At 33.9% G+C, this 22,467-nt stretch overlaps 1 protein-coding gene and 1 non-coding gene across 3 annotated transcripts; one reads left to right on the top strand and one right to left on the bottom strand.

Moving 5' to 3' along the window:
• The first annotated feature begins 9,631 nt into the window (after positions 1-9,631).
• TRNAT-GGU (transfer RNA threonine (anticodon GGU)) lies at positions 9,632-9,704 on the top strand. The gene has a single exon. It is a non-coding gene; the product is annotated as a tRNA-Thr (tRNA).
• Positions 9,705-10,787: 1,083 nt separating this feature from the next.
• On the bottom strand, positions 10,788-22,242 carry LOC149923240 (targeting protein for Xklp2-A-like). 2 transcript variants are annotated; one of them, XM_090163095.1, is made up of 7 exons: positions 22,111-22,242; positions 20,417-20,573; positions 18,550-18,751; positions 15,741-16,037; positions 14,597-14,743; positions 13,258-13,369; positions 10,788-11,102 (listed from the first exon to the last, which is right to left on the bottom strand). In XM_090163095.1, the coding sequence occupies exons 3-7, from the start codon at positions 18,697-18,699 to the stop codon at positions 10,807-10,809; spliced, it is 1,002 nt and encodes a 333-aa protein (XP_090019221.1). In that variant the 5' UTR covers positions 18,700-18,751; positions 20,417-20,573; positions 22,111-22,242; the 3' UTR covers positions 10,788-10,806. The 2 variants fall into 2 exon arrangements, with proteins under 2 accessions (XP_090019221.1, XP_090019220.1); XM_090163094.1 differs by lacking the exons at positions 20,417-20,573; positions 22,111-22,242 and adding an exon at positions 19,203-19,293.
• Positions 22,243-22,467: the final 225 nt, after the last annotated feature.

Here is a 22,467-nt window from a genome sequence, read left to right as displayed (position 1 = left end):
TTTGATGTTTTTGATTGCTTTAAAAAAATGACATTTTGAAATAATTTTTTTTCCAAATCGAAGCCAAATAAGTGCTACCCCACAATGAGCTTTTATGTCAAATCCTTAAGCAAATAGAGTAGAGAAGACTATAAATATTGAAGAAGTTAGATTTTCTGAATTTAACTGATTTATGTTTAACAATCATAACAATTTTTTTAATAAAAGCCCGCTGCACTTTGTAAATATCGGCGCTAGAAAATTCGTGTATAACAATTTTGTTACGGATTACTTACCATATGCATACTTTGAATATCAAAATAAATTCCTTCAATATCTGGGCTGTCACCAATATCCGCTAGGGTGTCAATATAATTCAGTTTTAGAACAGCTATTTCGCCCTTCATGTTGCAGAGATAACATTTATGAAGAATCAGAGTCACACCCAAAAGCCAGCCGGACAAAAGAAGTCTCCAAGAGATGCTACGACGACGTAGGGCTCCGACGACATCTAAATTATATATAAATGTATTCGCAGATATTTCCAAACAAGGTTTTCTTAAGTTTCCGCTACTAATTTGGTGCCATTTATTTTTCTAACCTTAAGCGAAAGCTTAAAGAGGTCTGTCTTTCATTTATTGAGACGTTATAATCGGTTTTCATTTTTACAAAAGGTTTTCGAAGATAAATTTAAAAAATATCTAATAAAACGATTACGCAATACTTTAAATATTCAGTATGGTCTCCAGACTTAGTTTTCATTAAATTTTAAGTGAAAGGACCACGCACACTTAACATTGATTTTGGTTCCTGTTGAAATTTCTTCAAATTTGGTTATAATATAGATTAGGTGATCCCGAACAATGCTTCAATGGAGTGAAATTTTCTTAGAGGTACAGTTTGCCCGCCAGAGGGGCGTGAAAGTCGTCGAAACTGAAAAATAGAAAAACCATTTCTTCCAAACGAAATTGCCGTGCGTGTTTTTTAAAAAAAAATATTTACCAATACAATATTGAAATTATCATTTCAACAATATTCAAACCTTATCATAAACTCATGAATTACCAACAAAATATCTAAAATTATTGAAATACACTAAATGTTATTAGTTTATATACTGAGAGGTTGCAATTAAGACACACTCGAGTAAGGTCTGTAACTTCTATTAGGATGAGCCAAGTTAGCTCGTCTTGTAATTTCGATTTCGCGTTTCGGGCCATGGTTATACACCATCAATTCTCACCATCTTCTGCGTTTTCATAAAAAATAGTGTCATAACTGCTGTCCATAATGGGATCTAGCGCGCTAAACGACGTAAATCCGCTACTATTTTGGTTCAAATTGTTGGTTTCCTGTATCACCTTCTTCATTCAAAAGTTCATTGCGACATTCTTTGACGAGGGTATCCATCCATTTCTCAAAACTCTCTGTTCCAGTACTAGAATCGTCATCAGAACCTTCCCGTCAGTCTCTATTCTCTCAAATATCGCCGTCAATGTTTTCCGTTATGGAACTCTGGATATCCTCACTTAACCTCGTCGTTACTCGTCTTACTAGCCATTCCTTTCTGGTTTGGCCAATAGTTGGTTCTGAATTCTCGGAATTTTTCCCTTGGTTTTCGGAAAGTGCATCCGTGAGTAATGCTTTGATTACGTTTATCAAATCTTTTAAGTCACAACACTGCATTATTTGACTCTTAGCCCTCATATAGAACTCCTTCGTTCGCCTAATTTTATTTATTAAACTTGGCCAGTCGGAAATAAGTTTTATAGTGTGCTCCACATCGCATCTGACGAAACAAGTCGCTAATTTGGTATCATCTTTCTTCAAAACGACGAGGTCGAAGCATGTCATTAAATTATCAGCTAAAGAGGTGGCATAACTAAACGACCTGCAAACCGCCGATTGTAATTCCAAGGACATTTCAGTTATGACACTCTTCGGTGCACTCCTCCAGTTCGCAGCCACGTATTTAACCAATATGATATAACATCTGAAATCTGAGATTCACACAACATCTGTACGACTGAGTACTGCTTATTGGTACATGAGTTCATAACCACTCCTTGGTATAGAAAAATGCGTGAGGATATCTCTCCGGAAGGCCACTGAATTTTCTTAACTACACTTCCGGTTTCAACGAGCGCTAATCGAGATTGGTTAATCGAACAGTATTTCTGGTACACGTGTATCTGTGACGATGACCAAAAAATCACTTTAAAAGGACGAAAACAAATTTATCTGATTACACCTTTGAATGGTCTTTGGTCCGTCATTATTCTTAAGACCACGACTGAGTTCGCGTTTAGTTGCGTTTTTCTTAAAGCTTTACGTTTCGCAACGTTTAAAACATTGTTAGAAGGAAGATCTGCTGGTTCTGGATTCCCAAAGGCCATGACGGTGTTAGCTCTTGTTCTTCTGAAAGAACTTGGAGCTACTGTTTTTTTCAACCATTTCTCTCGTCAAAACAGATAACTGTCTTTTCTTTGACGTGTCATGCTCAATTTGGAAATCTCCTACTAGCCTACATCTTATTTCGACTTCTGAGCCAATTACTGGCTCATTTTCAATTGCGCAAAAAATTGTGCGTCTCAAATAGTACAATATCCTACTATTTGAGCCTAAGCTTTGTGGTAGGTCTTACTCAACTTTGCTCGTTTAAAAGTAATTACGCAATGCAACTTCGTCTCTTCTAAGAAATGCCGATAGAATATGTTGGAAGACTTAGTACGACCTTGACCGTGGTAATTTTCGGTTCATTTTTTTTTGTAAATTACTTTTATAGATGCCATTTTTCTATATTCATCTGCAGTGATAAATTAAAATACTTTGTTTCTTCGCTGGAGCTGAGTTTGGAGCTTTTCCAGCTGCTGAAGGACGAATCCGAAGAATTTGAGCATTCTTCCTCACTACCTGCTGAAAATTCGATGTTGTCCTAGTGACCCAAAATATCTTCCGTTTCGTTATTCCTACGAACAATTCCTTGAACAGAATATGTCAGTCATTTACGCGTAACATAAGCACATTTGTAATTTTTTCTATATCCTCTTTACTCCTTTTTATAAAAACCATTTTAAGTAACTGAACAATTAAAGAAGTTTTGGTCTAAAACAAGATGTGAAATAACTTGAAATTTTTATGGCCAAAATTTCCTGTTCCACAAATTTTTATAATGCTTAAATTAATGTTAAAGATATCTAATTATTATCTCCGTTTTATCCCTTCTTTTTCCATTTTGATCTTTAAAATTGCTCCCACCTCCCCGCCAGATGGGCTAACATTATAATTACAGCGATACTAGGAAGCTGTGAATCTGCAATGTCTGTTACATTTACTAAAATATCTGATAAAAAACTACTGTCGTTGGACTTAATTTAAATTAAAGTATATCAAGGATTTCAATCCTAAAATACATTTATTTTTAAAGGTACGCTAAGGCTAACTCTTTTTTTTTAAATAACCTTACACTTACAGGAGTGGGAAATTGTGGGCTCTGTACAAACGATTTGGTGAAAGTTACAATGGTTGTCATACAATGAAACCTATTAGAATATAGTACAGTTAAACATACGAAATGGACGCACTAATTAAACCATTATTTACAGTTTAATAAGGGTTATTAAAAAAATCAAATTATAATTGACATTCATAAATTCTATTTACTAAAATTGCCATGTTCAATTTGAAATTTTGTTATCAATTTTTAAATAATCAGAATCAGATTAAAGCAAAATCAATGTAAGCTTACTTCAAAATTGCAATTTCTATCTAATCATAATTATTCATTTGGTATCAGCATTTTTGTAGGGTAAAAATGGTGCCAAAGCTTACTTTTGATCTTTAGTGTAAGACTTTTAATAATAACCAATTGGTTTTAACGTTAGGAGTTGACAGGCTCTTCACACCCGTGACTCATTTACTTGGCGCGTTGGGTTTACTTTCATCACGTTTACTTATTTCGAAATAAACGATTCTGATTGAACAGGATATTAAATAATCCAAATATTAAATTTTCAATGTAAGGTTTGCATTATAAATGAGTAATTTATTATTTAATTATTATTGACAGTTAAATACAAATTATTAAATTTTAATATTCGTTTCCGATTTGTGATACCAGTATTGTACAAATAATAATGGGGCCACGAATGAACTATAGCAGCTGAGGTTGAATATCAGTGACCTGACAAAGTTGTATTTGATAGAAGTATTGAAGGTAAACATATTTTTCTCTTTAAAACAGGAACTGTTTTACAAAAGTTCTTAAAACATTTTCCTCTTATCACCAGTAATGGCCACTCTCAAGCTTCGAAAGCTAAAAGACACAAGGTGAGTTTCACAAAGTATGCATTTTAGCCAAAGATATGTTATTACACTCAAATTGAAGTGTGTTTGTTTAATAAGCCATATCTGTGCAGAGATGGGCTAAAGAGTTAGTATATGATGGGGAAAGTAGATTAATTTCTTTGCATAATCATTATAATCGTTATTATCCATGATTATAAGATAGTTTAATCACTTTAAAAGAAGTTCATGTTAGGCACGAACTGCATGAGGGAAAAGGCAGACATGTATTTACTCTTCCAACGCTATATTTACTACATCGACCTACAATATTATTGCTGATAATTAAATGAAAAGAACCCTTAATACTATGTTGAGGTTAAATATTCTATGGCAATTTTGTTCATTATGTAACTAATTTACATGGATGTTGGTATCATTTTTTTCTGTTGGTCTAAAATCTATAAATCTGCTAACCTTTTCAAAAGCTTCCTACGTTTTATCCAATAGGCTTAATAAAATATACATCCATAAGTATACCATTATTGCATAAATATGTCTTTTTTGTAATGAGATCAGTTTTAGCGTTTCTCTTGTAAAACCTTCGGATATACTTATAGTAAAATCTTATACACGAATGGTAGTTTGTTACTTTCAAAACAATCAATTCTGCACATAACCCCCTTTATATCACCGAAGAGAAAAGCATATTAATGAAAAAGAGATGAAGTTAATAGGCTATAGCTGTGAAAGATTCTTAGGAGACGTGGGATGCCCAAACTTCCTTCATTCAAAATATAATGTTCAATATATCCTAGTTTATTTGATCACATTTCAAATAAATTCAATTTCTTTCAGTTTACTACTAATACTGATATTTTCCGATTAATAACGTTATGAAAGTATAATACGCTGAACATTTGCTTTCAAGGGAGCTTCTATCGCCATCTATCCCGTATTTCAAAAAATAAATAATGGTAAGCAATATTATATCGGTTTGAGCCCACCACAAGTTAAAAAATATACATTTTTTATATACAGGGTGTTTTGAAATGCTCTGACTGGGCATTTTTTTCAGAAACTGCAAGAAATAGAGTTGCGAAATTTTCAGGGTATTATTTCTAGTGTGGGATCACTTTAAATCCTAAATTTCAGAAAAATCGGAAATAATTTCGGGTTTTTGTAAAAAATAATTTTTCACCGGTAGGTGCTAGAAAAAACGTTTCAATGAGAAAGTTGTAGAGTGCTGTCGAAAATGTTCAAAGAAATTGGTTTCATTGGAAAAACACTTTTTCACGAAGATATGAGCTGATGAAAAAAAAACAAGCCGTCCGTAGGGGCCATTTTTTTTTATAAATTAAAGAAATCACGATAAAAGATTAAATTATTAAATTCCTTAAAAAAAGTAAATGTCATTTACCAAAACGCCAATTTAGGCCTACAGTAGGCCTAAAAACGTATCGGTAGGTCAAGTTTTCAATTGGTATTTAATGTGAAATATTTTTGTTTTCAACCATTCTTGTGTCACTTTTTAAAATACATTAAGGAAATAGATATATTTGATTTGATGAAATTGGAATTAAGAGAGTCCGGGAAATTGGTTAAAGTTGTCTAGGGGATGAATTTTGGAATAGTGAGATTAAAAGAGTTGAAGTGTCATCATTAAAGATACAAATACACGGAACTGGCAATGGTCAATCGACTGTTTATTAAACGCTTACTTATATACAGAATAAAGAGATACCTAACACTAATGAAAAGACTGACTTAATGCTAGTTCCTAACAAAACATTCAAAAGTTAACTTACAACTAAACATATTTGGCTGGTTCCCTATTATACGGTATCGTACTAACAAAGAGACATCCCGAAGTGTAACCCACCGATTTTGTTTAAACTCGGGGGATTGGTAGACCTTCATGTATCATGAATAATCCTAAAGGGAATTTATTCACTGGGCAACCGTTTTGCCATGGCAACGAGAAATGTTTTTGACAACACAAAATATTAAATTTTCCCATTGAAAATAACATGGGATTTTGACCTCAAATTGATCAAAAGTTGATCAATTTTTATGTTTTTATTATTAATTTTTATCTATTTTTTAAATTTTTGGCATTTTCAAAATTTTTAAATTTGTTAAAATTTTTCCTAGGAATCGGTCAGAATCCCATGTTATTTTCAATGGGAAAATTACCATTTGTTGTTATCAAAAACATTTTTCGTTGCCATAAATTCCCTTTAGGATTTTTCAAGTTACACGAAGGTCTACCAATCCCCCGAGTTTGAACAAAATCGGTGGGTTACACTTCGGGATGTCTCCTTGTAAGTCCGGAAGATATTGCTCGATAATAGGGTTTCATCCGGTTTTGAAGCTGTGCGGCTAACGTGGCCTGACTGCGGGAGAACTGGTTGGACGGAAATCGCCGGGAACTGGTCGGCTTCAAGAAATGCTGATTTAAATGTTGGGTGGTCACTCGCATCGCGACTGTCTTTTTAGATTCGCGCTAAAGAGTCGCCACGTGGGCTATCCAAACACGCGCGTCGTTTGGTTTTCGACACGTTCTTATTCGGATGGTCGAAAAACTGAAGAATCCCTCTTCCAACACGGAACTAACCCTTTTTGTACCGTAGGCGAAGGGGGGATGCAGTGGCTTCCTTTACTCAGTAGAAACAAGTTAGAGCGCCACCTGTTTCGGAAACTTGGGCAAAACCCTCCGGGAAGAGTTGGTCACTATATGGAAAGTTTTTGAAGGATAGGGTTAGTGAATTGTTCACTGTTCGATACCCACATAGAAAACCAAGCCACAACACCGTTCTTGGAGCTGTACGTGACGTTGACCAGGTCGTCAAAACATCAACATGGAAGACACCGTTCTAGCCTATTTTGTTGCGTATCCTCAAGCAAGCGTCAGAGGTGCAAGCGATTATCTCGGATTATCGATGAACTACGTGTGGAAAACTCTTCACAATCACAACTTCCATCCGTATCGAGCGACCCTCCACCAAGCTCTGCACGAAGGAGATATGGAATGTAGATTTCATTTCTGCAACTGGCTAATAACCATGTCTGATTAAAACCCAAATTTCATCAATCAAATGCTGGTGACTGATGAGTGTTCCTTTGGGTGAGATGGGCCTTTCAACCGTCAAAACACCCATATGTGGTGTGACGAAAATCCTCGCTGGTGTTTTCCTCACCATAATCAACAACATCTCCGACTGAATGTTTGGGCGGATTTGCTCGATAATCGAATTATTGGTCCATTTTTCCTCCCAGCTCGTCTTAATGGACAACGCTACTTTGTGCTTTTGCAGATAGAAGATTTTCCGCTGGAAGCTTACAGACAGATGTGGTACCAACATGATGGCGCACCACCCCACGTACCTAAATGTGTAGTGTAGCATCTTAACAACGAGTTCCCTCAGCATTGCGTTGGCAGGAACGGTCACGTTCGATGGCCTGCGAGGTCTCCGGACCTAACTCCGATGGACTTTTTCTTGTGGGGGTTCACAAGTTTACGTGACGCCCGTTGAGAACATCGAAGATTTGCAGCCTTCGAATTTGTCACAACTGATATTATCAGACGTTCGATTCAAAACATGCTTCACCGTGCCCAAACATGTATCGCGGAAAACGAAGGTATCATAGAACTTCACTTGTAAAATTCTTATGTTTATTCGAATAAAATGTTCAATTAAATCTTTCAGACATTTCTTTCATTTACGTACAAAATTCGAAGGCTATTGGCCCCTATGGACAGCTTGTTTATTTTTTCATCAGCTCATATCATCGTGAAAAAGTGTTCTTTTCAATGAAACCAATTTCTTTGAACATTTTCGACAGACACTTCATCATTGAAACGTTGTTTCTAGCACCTGATTTTTTTTTACAAGAACCCGAAATTATTTCCGTTTTTTCTGAAATTTAGGATTTAAAGCGATCCAACATTAGAAATAATACTCTGAAAATTTCGCAACTCTATCACTTGCAGTTTCTGAAAAAAATGCCCAGTCAGATCAATTCAAAACACCGTGTATTTATAAATAAACTTATTGACTGTTTAGCTAATTATGCTTTTTTTAGAGAATAAAAGATAATCTAATAAAAATAATTCTAAGCCATAAGTATCTCCAGTTTATTGAGCCACACCACCCTTGAAATATGGCAACTATCTTATTAGACTGAGCTATTGACTCTCCTTACCCTAAAGAGCTTTTCGGTCAATTAAGTTGAAATGCCATGAAGATTGAAACATAAATATAATTTTTTTCCAAAATCACCCCTTGGAATTCTGAGGTTGCAAAAGTCACATCAGTTGAACGAATCGTAGATACTTTTAGACCTCTGAACTGGAAAGTTTGCACCTCTACGTGTATTATTTCTGAAAACAAGAAAAACAGTTTTTGAACAGCAGCTCTTAAACAATTAGTCTTTAACCGTCATTGCTGAAATTGTTTCTCTTCCCAAGAAAATGAGAAGTGGCCACTCTTGGAAAATGGTGAGACTAATAGTGAGTTGGATTACCATATAAGAAGAAAATTATACAATGGTGTTACCTGAAAGATGGACATCATACTTAAGCTCGATGTATAGGGTGACATTTTCGATCATGAAGCGTGATAAGTTTGGTTAGAATCAACAACTTTATAAAATTGTTGTAGTTAATGTTTTCATTCAATGAAGATGTTGTAAATGAATGCATCATAGGTAACCACAAAGCCGTCTTCTAATTTTGGTAACAATATTACAATTGTTGAAATAAAAATACTAAACATGAAAATGTTCATAACAGTTCTTCGTTTGAGTAATTTTCAATCTTATACCTACCGTCATTTTGTTTACGCTTAGGACTTATTTACAGGAAATAGTGCCAATGTCTGGAGTCTAATCGTTGTACATTAGCTTGAACGAGATCTAAAAGTATTTTATTAGTCTAAGAATTATACGTTATAACAACTGTACTACTCTTACTTTTGCAGATGAAATATCTTCGGCTTGCAAACAAAGATCCTTATTTGTTACAGGCCTTTACAACTGGACGACTTCCATTAACTTGGAACCTTCAAATATACCTTCTACATAAAAAATATGCACTCCACACCTAACTTTTCAACCTCCAGAAAGTGTAAATTACGGTTTACATATTATATCATTGAGAATTTATTATTTATAATTACGCAGGAATTAATATATATAGAAGTTTCATTTCAAATCAAGGAATACCTCTGCGTATTGTTCCATACCAGAGTGACTGAGAAAAATCATTTCACCTCGGGCAGGAATCGAACCTACGACCTTTGGGTTACCGTCCCAACGCCAGATCGAGTCATTCTTAAATTGGATGTCCGAGGCCTGATTATTCGTGGCCTCGGTAGTCCAATGGTAGTGGCGTTGGGACGGTAACCCAAAGGTCGTAGGTTCGATTCCTGCCCGAGGTGAAATGATTTTTCTCAGTCACTCTGGTATGGAACAATACGCAGAGGTATTCCTTGATTTGAAATGAAACTTCTATTTACATATTATATGTTTCGACATGTTTGCAAATTTATTCTGGACACTAGCACGCACGTTCGAGGGACCCATTTTCCACCGCTTTGAAGTGACCTTTAGCACTCTTTGCGGTTGACCGTTACCTTTTGACAAGCTCACTTTCTTTCGAATTTTCATGTTAGTTTTCTCGCTCGAAGACAGAAGGCGCCTAAAAGCTAAACGTTCTTTCCCCGTTTAATTTTCGGGAGCCAATTAAAATAGGCATACGTCACGGCCACTTTAGTTAAAAAGAACTCGTAACCACCCGTTAAGCTTAACCACGACTAATATACAAGTAAAGGAATCAAAGCCAAAAGCATGTTTATCTTTGGCCTAATCTGCTACTGCTAGTCCTTTCTCACACTTCCTCCCAACTATCATAAAAATTAAGTATTGTTGGATATGTATCACACATTTTTATTTTACAAGATTTTACTCCACAACCTTTTGACCATTCCTCAGTAAAAGTAATTGTTTGGTAATTGATGACTGTCACTCAGTGAATAGATGAATAAAACCTTTCGCAGAGAGAGATGGACATTTTAGGTTAATGATGCCACTTTTTTTTTCAACATAAGAAATCGGTGTATTGCCAAAGATCTGTAACTGATTTGTTTAAGAACTTAATAAAAGCGTGCAACATTATATTCATCTTTTAAAATCATAAAAGGCGCACCCATAACATGTCAAACTAAAACAATTATTTTACTATAAATTTTATCATTCACTTGCAGTAGCAATTTGAATAAGAATAGATAAACACTACTTGTCACAACTACAGATGTCACCTTTTAAAGATTTAATTTATCAAGAAAAACAAACATTTGAAATTTCAAGCAATTTTTATTTAAGGAAAAAACACTTCAGATATATTAAAAAATCGTTTGTACAAAGTGAATTAAAAATTTGGAACTTAAATGTATGAAAGTTAAAATTCGATATATTGAAAGTACAAATAATTATTATTTAAAAGGTTGATCAATGTAAAAAAATGTATATATTTAAAATTGCTCAATTTAATTTGAAGCGCTTAAGTCTTTTATCAGTCTGAAAATCTGGAGTTTGAGGGATGGTAGAAGCAATTAAACCTTTTTTAACGTGCACAGGTTTGAATTGTCGTATGGGATTAGCTTTGTGAACTAACTGAGCTCTTATTTCTGCCATTTGGACTTTTTCTTCTTCCGCTTTTTCCATTTCCTTTAATGTTCTTAGACGTTCCATTTCTTGATGCTGTTGTTTCATTTTCTCGTCATATTTTTCTCGTGCCTGAGCTCTTATTTCAGTGTTTAAACAATTGTGCAATACCTCTGTAAAAAGAAGATATTAAGGTCTTAGTCTACACATCCATTAAGTTTAATCTTTTCATTAATAGATGTTTTTGGATTTGGATACACACTCTGAATCATTTTTTATGTTACGATACGCTGACCATTGAAAATTATAAATAACTATTGGTATTATTTTTATTAAGTTAATTATCATTGTAATATTTTAATTTGGATTTAAGAAATTTAAGTAGCTCTAACTTATGAGACTTTATATGCTGTAGAGAAACGGCCGGTAGTGTTCTCCATTGGCTTAGGGATTATAAATTTCCAAATTGACCGCATACAACATGCAAAACAAAAGCTAACAATTGCTTAGGACAAAACGTAGAAACATCTATAATAATTAAGACATCTGTTGGGAATCAATAAGTAGGTAAATTGTTTGGTAGCTAATATACTACACTCCTTCAGTATCTAAAAATTTCTAGCGAAAGCTAGCAATTTTCACTTTTAAACCATAATGCCCTCAAGAGGAATCTGCGTGAAAAATTTATATACTACGAAAGAAGGGTTGAATCCAGTGTTTCAAACAAAACAATGAAGATTATGTTCAACAATATGAAATCCTCGAGTTGCTTTACAGCAAAGAAGAATTACCAGTAAGAATGGGTTTTTGAGTGGAAGAAGGCGGACGAAAACAGGCAAGGCTAGATTTGGTCCCTCCCGGTTCGCATTAATGAAAAACACCATTGTGCAAGCACTGTAACTGACCGGCCATCTACTATTATAAAAATTGATATCGTTTTTTTCCTTTTTATATTTAGTTTAAAAACATTTAGCTTTGAAAACTTTGGTTCCTTAACTTCTGTTATGACAAGAATAAAATACCTCGCAGAGAAGTTTCCATACCTCTACTATAATTCACATACGACATTATGATATATTAAAACTATTGTACAGGCAAAATATGGTTAAAAATTAATATATATTCCAATTGTAACTATTCCATTTTCCATCGAAAGGTGCCCTATACTTGAAAACTTTTTATGTAGTAGAATGCCCATCGCCAATAGCAAAAACGATTTCCCCATAACACAGAAAAATTATTTCAACTAAAGTTACTATTAAGGGAGGTCATTTGGGTGGGGTATTGGCCCCACCCTGAATGTTTATGAGCTAAAAAAGTTAATGAATATATTTATATTTAACTACATTAGAAACGACCTGTTTTCTGTAATAATAATAATAATAAATAATCATTATAGGCTAATACCCAAGGCACAACCTTAGGTCTAAGTCATCAAGCGACTTTTGAAGCCATTAATTCAAGTGATCGGGTTACAATGCGTAGGAGGGTGGTGGCAAGCCCTGCATGCCACGCGTTATTACTTTTATTTTGCTGAAAATAACTAGCAATTGGTGTTCGTACGGGGAGCCCGGCCCGACTTTCGTCCCCGACCCCAATTGTCGCAAACCAAGTCGGAGTTTTCCATTTTTCGGGGTTATGTTTTCGTAGTGTAATTTTAAATTTTCGCGCCAACGCACCCCACTAAAATCCTAAAAATATAAAATAGATAGGTTTCTTTTCTCCCCTTTTTTCGTGGGCGACAATAGAATGATCCCAATGACCTTCAGCTGACGCTTGACGCTTGACTCCGACATGAGTCGCTTTTTTAGGTTTTAATTTCATAATTGCCGTTGTTTAGGGCACTCTCAGTCTCAGCTGAGGAGTGTGGAGTTACAACGTTTGTAATTAACCGACCCCGACTTTATTTAAATATGAGACGTTCTTGCCCTTTAACAAGACCGGTTTTCCAAAACGCCCGGACACTCAAATTCTGCTCCCTCCTGAAATGACATCCCTGTATCTATTACAGTAAATAATGCGATGGAACGATGTCAGTGTAGAAAAGGATTAGAAAATTGGTTTTTAATCATAAAATTCATAGCATATTCTGAATTCTCATAACTTCGCTACATAGCTGAACCCTCGGCTGAACCACTCAATTGTTCAAATAATTTCCTTCGTACACAATTTTTTTTTAATTTCAAAAGGGGGGAGAAACTGTTGCCTTTTCGCGCCACCGCCACCGAAACAATTAAACGCCGGGTTATTTTCGCTTTGGTTATAAGTACAAATTCTTAATTCAGCATTACAAACAGCCATTTTTACCTCTTAAGTATTTAAACTTACCCGTCAAATGTTTTTCAGATTTTCTAGGTTTAAAACTTGGTTTGTAAACCACTTCATTTGGTTGAGCTTTAAATTGCATGGCCTCTTTCTGATTCTTCATTTCTGCCTCAACCTAAGTGAATTAAAAACTATTTTATAAAGTTTACCCCCATTGCTTTACATGTACCGGGACCCAAAACAAATGACCAAATTGGACAACACAGGTCAACCTTGCCCGTGTTACAATTTTAGCTTTAAGCCAAATTGATAGAACAAAATTAAAATATCTGATCAGGACAATACAATAAAACTATCCAGGACTTAGTACTCATTCCTACAGAAGGACTCAAAAGGGAATATTACCTAAACACTCATTTATGATAACATTCCTCTAAAATCTAGCATTTGACTCTTTTTCAAAGATGTTTATTTTCAATTCATGGTGGCCCATCGGATTGACTTTTTTTGGTGGTGTTACCAAGCTAGGCAAGCGTTGCCAGGCATTCATTTTTGTTAACCTAAAAACTGGTCAGATTCTACAACCCTCCTATTGATTCGTAAGGATCAAAATTTGTCCGTTAACATTATCCTTTTACTCGAAATTTCGTCTTCTTATCTTTGAGAAAAATTGTCCTTGGTAAGTACTGTAGCGAAAATAGTCCATAAGATAAAGGGAGGGCAAAACCTCTCCTTAGAGGCGTAAAGACCAAGAATTATCCTTATCCGGCTCATATTAAGGATTACCGCCTTACATTAAAATTTTAGAGCAAATAATAAAAAAGCGCCAAAAGAATGAATTTTAGAGAAAACGAATAATAACAACTTAATATCATAAATATAAAACTTCTTTTTGGTAATTAATTTGTTTTAATATCTCCTCAATATTTAATTTTATTTTATTTTATTTTAATCTTAATCTTAAATCACGAGGCCTACTTTCAAACTACATTTCTATCTAACTTCCGAGAGCTATCATTCCAATGTGCCATTGTTTTGTGGCTAAGCCTTGTCACGCGTGATCGAGCTCATCTAAAACACACGTCTCCTAGAACAAACATTTTGGGGATTGTTTGGGAAACGCCATTGGCTTTTGCTTTTCTCCTTACGGATCATAAGGAAAACGATTCTCACAAGGACAATGACTTATTGGATAGCTTAAGAGCGAAATAAGGATTTGTCCTATTGTAAGAATTTTTTTATAGGAGAGTTTTAGAATCGGACCCCAGATTACTGAAGTTTGAAAATATAAAAATTTACTTTATAGTCAAATTTTAATAGTTTATTTTTCAATGTGAATCAAAAACTCCTGTAATATAATTATTAGATGAAAGAAACCAATTTCCAAATAATTTATCATTACCTGTCGTTGCCACTTTTCAGCCAACACCTTTCCTCGGCGATCAATCACTAGGTCAAATGGCACTGGTTCTGTGGCTGGGTAAAATATTTTTTCGGGAACACCAAATACAGATGGGGATGGCAAAGGATTGGCTTGGAATTTAGGAATCTACGCCAAACAATAGGTTACATGTTTATGGTGCTTTGGACAGTGATAAATGGATACAGGGGCATAACGATTAGAGTACTATTTGTAGGGCAAGATAAATATTGTGGGCAGTGTCTGATTAGTGTAGTCCCAGAAAAAACGTTGCGGACAGCCCAACTAGAGCTCTAACAGACTCATAAACTTAAAGATAAAACTGGTATAGTGCATCAGTAACTGAGTTAGTATTAATCTCATTAAATTGGTTTATCATTTTCAGCGGAGGTTAATTTTAAAAAAATATTTGGAATGGTGACTTTATTTTCTAAGTTCTGCATTTAATATTTTCCCCTAATTATATGTATTATATATTATTTTTATTCTGCGAATAAAAGACAAAACATGACTAAAAAATACACTTAACTCATCAGAATCCATTGCAAGTTTCCTATTTTTACAATGAAAATTTTAAGGACTTTTGAGAGGGCCCCTTATCTTTAGAAACTTTACAAATAATTAAATGGGTTTTTAAATTAGAGCATCCAAGTTTTAAAATGGAAATTAGCCTATAACAAGGTAAATAAACAAAGATAATCAAACTTAGTCCAGCTACCACAATGAGCTATTTGAGGGGCAAAATATTGATCTTCCATCTTAGCTTCCACGGGTACAACTAAACTTGCAAAGTGCTCACAAAATTCTACAATTTCTTACGAACCTATTTCATATAACTGATAAATTATACCATTTTTCATTGAAACTTATCAAGTTCAATTGATTATTTGGACAAATCAAAAAGGCTTAAAATTTTCAAACAAAATATCTAGCAGAGCATAATTTACTTAAAGAAAAGGGTGCGAGTTTGAAGAAATTGTGTGGTGTTATAGAACTAATTTTATTACCGCGTCAACTACAGTGGAAGCTAGAATATGCTGCCAGTTCAACACTTCCTCAACCTCTTTTCGTTCGGGCACATTTGGAAAAATTTGATGGTTCACTTTAAAAAGTAAAATTAACACACCGTAGCAGCTTCTTCCAATTCCAATTTTATCCTCTCATCTCTTTGGGCAAACCTTGCGATATCTTTCTGGTGGAAACTAAATGGGGCCGGAGCAGTTGTTTTTTTGTCAAATGTGTGTTGAACATTGGAGTTACGTTGATTTAAAGTATTTTTAATTTTTGGCTTGTTTATTTTATTGGATTCTTTTCCTCTGTTAGCCTTCATTTCCCGAACTGTCCATTTACTCTCCCTTTTTCTAAAGGCCAATGGTTGAGTTTTTGGCTTAGTTGGTTCAATTTTCAGTTTTTCAGATACACCCTAAAATATAATTAATTTGTAATGTATGTAATTATATGTTTGGGGCTCGATAAGGGTGTGTGCATGAACAGAAGAGTGGAAACATAACTATAATATTTTAATAGAAACGGGTTTATTAATACTTGGGACGAAAGATTATGCTGAGGCAATCCACGGGTATCAAAGTCACTAGCGTAAACTTCGAATTTCATTGGAAGAGTTTGGTTTCAGGGAAGCAATAAGATATCAGGGGAAATAGCTTCTTTAGGAAGCAAGAGGGAGATGGGGAGCAGCTCTAACAATCATCTCAACACACTGTTTGCATGGATGCAAAAAGTGTTGAAGCCTGTTATCGAATCAGTGTCAGAAAAAGCTCACAGAAAAAGTTTGAAGAGTTAAATATTTTATGGTGTTAATAAACATTTTTAGTTGCAGCGTTGCAAAACAATATTTGGACATCAAAGCAAACATCGGATACGTTTTCTGAACGTGATGAAATACCAAATTGAATATTTAAAACTTGTAATTATTTGTTCATCTTTTAAGAGAAAAACTGAAAAAATACTAAACAGTTTTTGAACATCAAAGAATTTACCAAATAGTCCACAAAAATTTGTTATTAAAATTAAAATTTTAAAACCAAAATGCTGGAAATTTGCCACTCTTATTTAGTGTAAAATTTAAATCCTTAGTTTATCTCTGAAAAATTTCAGGTAATTATACTATCTGGTTCAGTAATATCTTATTGTTATTTGCTTGATGCCCCTACTCAAGCTCTTGTTGATTTTTCAACAAACAATTGGGAAGAAAAATAGTACCAGGCGAAGACGATCATAAATTGAATTTCTTGTATTATTTCATTGGTAGAATATTTTTTATCGATAGATTAATTTCACTTTATACAGTAACTTGAATCTGTAGGTGTTGTAACCGAGCATGGACGAATTCACAAGTAACGCTCCGGTACGGGAAAAAAGTTAAAAGGACAAGCATCAACGCACTCTAGCGATACTCGCGGGCATGACAGGAATTGCTTGTATAGGTTTGTGATTCAAAATAAGTGGGGGGATGGGGAGTAAAATATGGAAAGAAGTTTAATTGGATGCTTGGATGCTTCCAAAGTGGAACCACGAGATACGTCAAGTTTGCCGATTATACTTATTGTCAAATTTTCTATTTACCGTCCGGTAGCAATTCGCAAGTTTCATACAGAAATGAATATAATCATATAATATTATTCATAAATGTAAATGATTTTACACGCATTTTAGTTCTCATTTTTCATCTACAGGCAGTGAACCTTGACTATACCACTTATACTAAAATAATAAACAGCTAGAATAAAAACACGAGAACCACCAATGGTCTAGAGAGTGAGGAGTCTTAAGCTTTTCGCCTTGAAGGCCTATCGGCCGAAGTACCGCATATTTTTCCCCAATAAAGCGTAGTTTTCTCCCTCACCTCGGTCTCTTTACTTGTTCGAGTTTTTACTCCTCATACTAAAATAATAGCAATAACTATACTCATTTAACGTGATAACACGGATGGTTATGAGACGCGTTTTGGGCTTCCTTTGTAAACAACCCTCTGAATATTCAAATCGCAACCGCTTAATCGTTAAAAAATGTTTCCCGGCAGATGGCGAAATTTCAAAAATTGGTTTCTGGTTTAGGATGTTTGAATTACCAGGGTAAAACATATTTGCATGGCATTGCTGCTGAACGCATTAACAGTTCTTTTGGAGTCTTTATAGGGAAAGGTATTGAGCCGGGACCGTCCCTGTTGTTAATTCATCCATGAAGTGACTCAGTAAATGTTCAGCCATGATGTACTGTCCACATCCCCAAATTGAGGGAAATCCCCACACCCCATTTTACTTCTCACTTAGGAAACATATTATTAACTACTCGTAATAACTTAAAAAACAAATATTGCTTCAGTCAACTATCACATTGCAACCTTTGGTTTGGTTTCAGTTTTAAATTGCTTTCTAAAAATGCTAAAATAAATAATATTGAAACCCAGAAATGAAAATATATTAATTGACATTAGCTAATTTTGGTCACAACTATAAATAATGCCTGTTAATTATGTGTAAGTGTAAAATAATTATTTGTAAATCATATGCTACTACAATTTCTGTTGATATTCAAAGATTTAGTATTCCAGGTGAAAAGATGCGTATCAAATTCTATTAAATAAAATTGGTGCTATTCCTTGGCAATAATAATAGCCAAACAAATGTGCCTACCAAAACCATTTTGGACCAATCATAAGATCGATGCCCTACCATTTTGGAGACAGACCAGAGACTACCTATTCAGTTCAATATCCATACTAGATCAGGCAACAGGCCTAGCAGTAGGTTTTAAGTTAAGTAAACCTAAATAAGCCCTTATAATATTTTGGGTTCATTCAGCAAAGTTCATTACCAAAACTCAATCAAACATTTTCAATTGTAAATATTTAAAGGTGTTGTTTGATCCCCACATTTTATATACGAATAATATAGGAACAAAAAGTCATATCTTACCACAACATGATCGAAAATATTCTTCGGAGCTGGTCTTGCGCGGAACTTGATTTTACGCTCCTTTATAACTGGTTTTTCTTGTTTCATAAGTAATTTCTCCGAAGGAAGTTGTAAATCAGCTAGATTCAGTTTTCTCTTAAGTGAAACCATTGCGTTAAATTTAAAAACCTTGGTGTTTACAAGTTGTGCTTTGAATTGGTATCTAAAATAATAATATATTACAATTAAATGAAAATGACATTGTAAGGGGACATCAGCCTCATATCCCTGCAACAAAAATACAGCACAATATTTTATGTGACTGACTGATGGTATCAAGATTATTTTCCTGGGAAATATCCTAGTTCACGATTATTTGAGCTCAAACTTTTAAGTGCACGAGTGCTAATACCACTGAATTATTGAAATTGAGAAAACCATTTACATGAAATAAGCCAATATTTCTTTAGAATTTAAAATAGCAAAACAATTTTTTCGTTATTGTATAATAAGGCATTATATAACTATCTATTGCTCATTCATAATTTCTTATTGCACTAAGGACTTTGCATCACCATTATTACCAAACATTGATTATATTATTAGTCAGATGATTAACTAGCCTAACTTACAAAAAATATGACTGAAATATGTAAGAAAATTGAAAAACACACATTTTAATTTCCCCAGATTCCGTAGTTTCCTTTTCTTTTTGACTAATCATGGTAACTTCTCTAGGCCGAGACAGTGCTCTCCATTTGCGAGAAATTGGCTTTGTTAGTCTGTAGCTTGAATAACTTGACACTAAGGATTTCACAAAGGGTCATTATTAGCGTGTCTTCTATGTAGTAAATACTAAACTTGCTTAAAAGGAGTAGAAACTAAGTAAAAAAATCATGAACTTTGTTTTTAACGTAACTTGCAAAAATTACTACTAGTTCCTCAAAGCTGGGGTCAGAAATGTAAAACTTTTTCTCCCTCGTAACACGCCTGGCTTCTAGTCATTCCATCTATTTAAGAATACTGAAGTACAATATCTAAAAGGACAAGTGTATAAATCTCTTTCAAAGCCAATATCCATGCAGTATTGAAACATATACCAATAGACCAGAATTCCCTCACAAAAAGGTGAAATCATACTCATTGTAATTATTCTGCTTAGCAATGTAGCCATACTTACAAATCATCTGGCCTCTGTAATGGCTTTGGGAAGTCACAATATGACATTTTTCCAGGCAAAATAAGTGAAGGTAACATGATAATTTAAAGTTGATCACATTACTTATATAGGGTGATGGTCACTTCGCTTTAAGAGATTTAGTGTACACTTTTGCTACTAGCTATTACATTATTGGTATGGCAAGTGTTACATCAGCTTATGTATATTTTTCATCATTTTCAAAGGGTAAGGAGAAACCCTAAAAATTTAATTATTTATGTCATTATGATAGAATAATATTTTCGGAGCTAAACTAACATATATTCTTGGAATTGTTATGAGCATTTTTTAACTAACCCTTTAATTATTTTTAAAACCATTTCACTTGACAAATCAACCCAAAACAAAACTTTATTATTAGATGAAACATAAGTGGCTGAGACTTCTTATTTGGTCAAATAGATAGTTAAAAATAATCATTCAGAGCACATTTTCCAAATATACCCTTAATTAAAAAAGTCTGAATATTAAGTCGGCAGTTAAGGTATGGTTTTGATAATACCAAGTCTAAATCTGAATGCAGGACAGCTTTTTTTAAAATTGTTTATTTTGCAGGCCAATAATATAAATTAATTAAAAGACTTTCGAACTGTGCAGGCTTATACTCTGGTTCAAAACAATTCATTTGGTTTTTAACAATTATCATATCCTTAAAATTGTTACTAATACCTTGGCTTTGTATATCAGGTGTTCCTCTTTCTTTTTGGAATTTTAAAATTCTTTCTGCGATAGGAATGTGCGGTTCAACGGGCTCTGCTAACTTTCGTTTCCTGGATTGAGCAAATGTGAAAGGTTTCGTGACAGTCACCTTTCCTTGCGCTTTTGGCTGTCAAAATATTAATTCAAATACAATAATAAATATTTTTGCTCAAAAACATCTTTAACTTTAAATATTTGCAGGCAAGCAAATAAATGGGGTTGTGGTTGCTCCCGCACACTTAAAATTATCTGATAAAACATCCTGATTAAGTTTAGTCAGTGTTTTCAATATTTTTGTTTAGAATTTTACCATAAAATCGGCAGTATAGATATTATAAATGTTAAGAAAAATGAAAACCAGCTTATTTAGAAAAATTCTTACCATATTTCCATCTTGCGTATTACTTCTAAGCATTGCTTTGAAATCGATTTTCGGGTGGGGATCGGTGCTTTCGGTCACAGTAAACCTTGATTTTGCGCGCAAAACACTTTTAGAATTGTTCATGTTGAAGCCTGTTTTCCTAGATTATTGAAAAGAAAATCAATGAATAAGACTTCTAATTTTATTACCGATGTAAAATGTTCAATAAATGCCGTGTAAAGTCTTGATCAAGGACATCTTTCATAAATTATATTTAATAATTTTCAGTTTGACAAGACATTAGTGAATTAAATGAAAATCTGTTTTCATATTTAAAAATCCAACAGTTCCTCTTTTAGGCATTTTGTAGTAAATTCTTAGTGTATTCAATTTTGAAATACAAGTTACTATAAATCTATGATTTAATGATTAAATCATTTTTGCGAAAAGAATCAGATTAGTTGTGATTTTCTTATTTAAAAAGTATTTTTTCATTTTTATTGATTTTATATTTAAACATTTTGTGCTTCTTTCATAATCAATTAATTATTATTTGCATATAGTGGTAATGTTAACCAAAATTTAAATGAAATATTATTAAAATTTTATAAGTACTAGTAATTTAGTTGTGATTAAATTTACATTGATAGATAACCAACTTTTGTAACTTTTCATAAATAGGCTATTTAAACTTATGATTTAAAAAATAACTATTTCAATCACGACTTAAATTTGTTTTAATTCCGACAACCCAGATTATTAAGTTGTAATCATAAGTTGAATAGTATTGAAACTCGCTAATAGCTGGAAAAGGAGTGATTTGCCAAAGGCACCTAACCCCAAATGTAGATGCGCGATGTTTTGCATCAGTTATGTGAAACATGTTGCCATCGATCTATCATGAGAAGTGAGAAAACCAAATTTTGCAGAAAGCTGCTTTTAACTTAACACCGTCCACCTTGCGCTGCCCCGTAATGTTCCGCATTAACATATGTCCCACTCTGCCTAAAGGTATATACCTAATTTTTACCTTCAGCAATGCCATTAGGGTGGTGTGAAACTCATCGGTTGACACACTCAACATGTTGACAATTTTGTTCTCTTTTTGAAGTGGTTAAGTTTGTTTGAATAGTCGTTATTATAAATTAGTACCAAATGACGATTATTCCTTTATGGCCTGGTAAGTTTCGTCCAGATGGTGACACCTATAGTTGCCGCTCCCAGAAACACTACCCTTATTGTTGCCACGGTTTACCTTCACAGTTAAAATTAATGGCACTTGAAAAAGTTTCCAAATATTTACATGGTGATTTTAGGCACCAAATTTAATTTTGCAGTTTTTGGGGCTATAACATCTGCTCGCCTTTTTATCAAATTTACAACGGGCAATACCAGAGAACCAGTAGAATTTCTGGCCTTTTTTGCAATCGGAGACATTTCATCTTGTTTTAATCTCTCAACTCGTGAAAGAGTTGGTCTTAATAATTAATGTTTTTGCTGGGAGCAGATATTCTTCTCGATCAAAAAAATAATAATAAATTAGAAGGCATTTAAGACATTCTGGAAAATAAATTTCCCTGCTTTTTATATGATTTTCAAGCGCCAGATCCTAAAGCATTTTCTGCAAAAGATGTATTGCCATTTTGATCGTTTAGTGTTT

Source organism: Leiobunum rupestre, chromosome 11 (assembly GCF_980474605.1).
Source record: "Leiobunum rupestre chromosome 11, qqLeiRupe1.1.hap1, whole genome shotgun sequence".
Classification (NCBI taxonomy): domain Eukaryota; kingdom Metazoa; phylum Arthropoda; class Arachnida; order Opiliones; family Sclerosomatidae; genus Leiobunum; species Leiobunum rupestre.
Note: the sequence above shows the minus strand (reverse complement) of the source record. Positions and strands in the feature narration are given on the sequence as shown.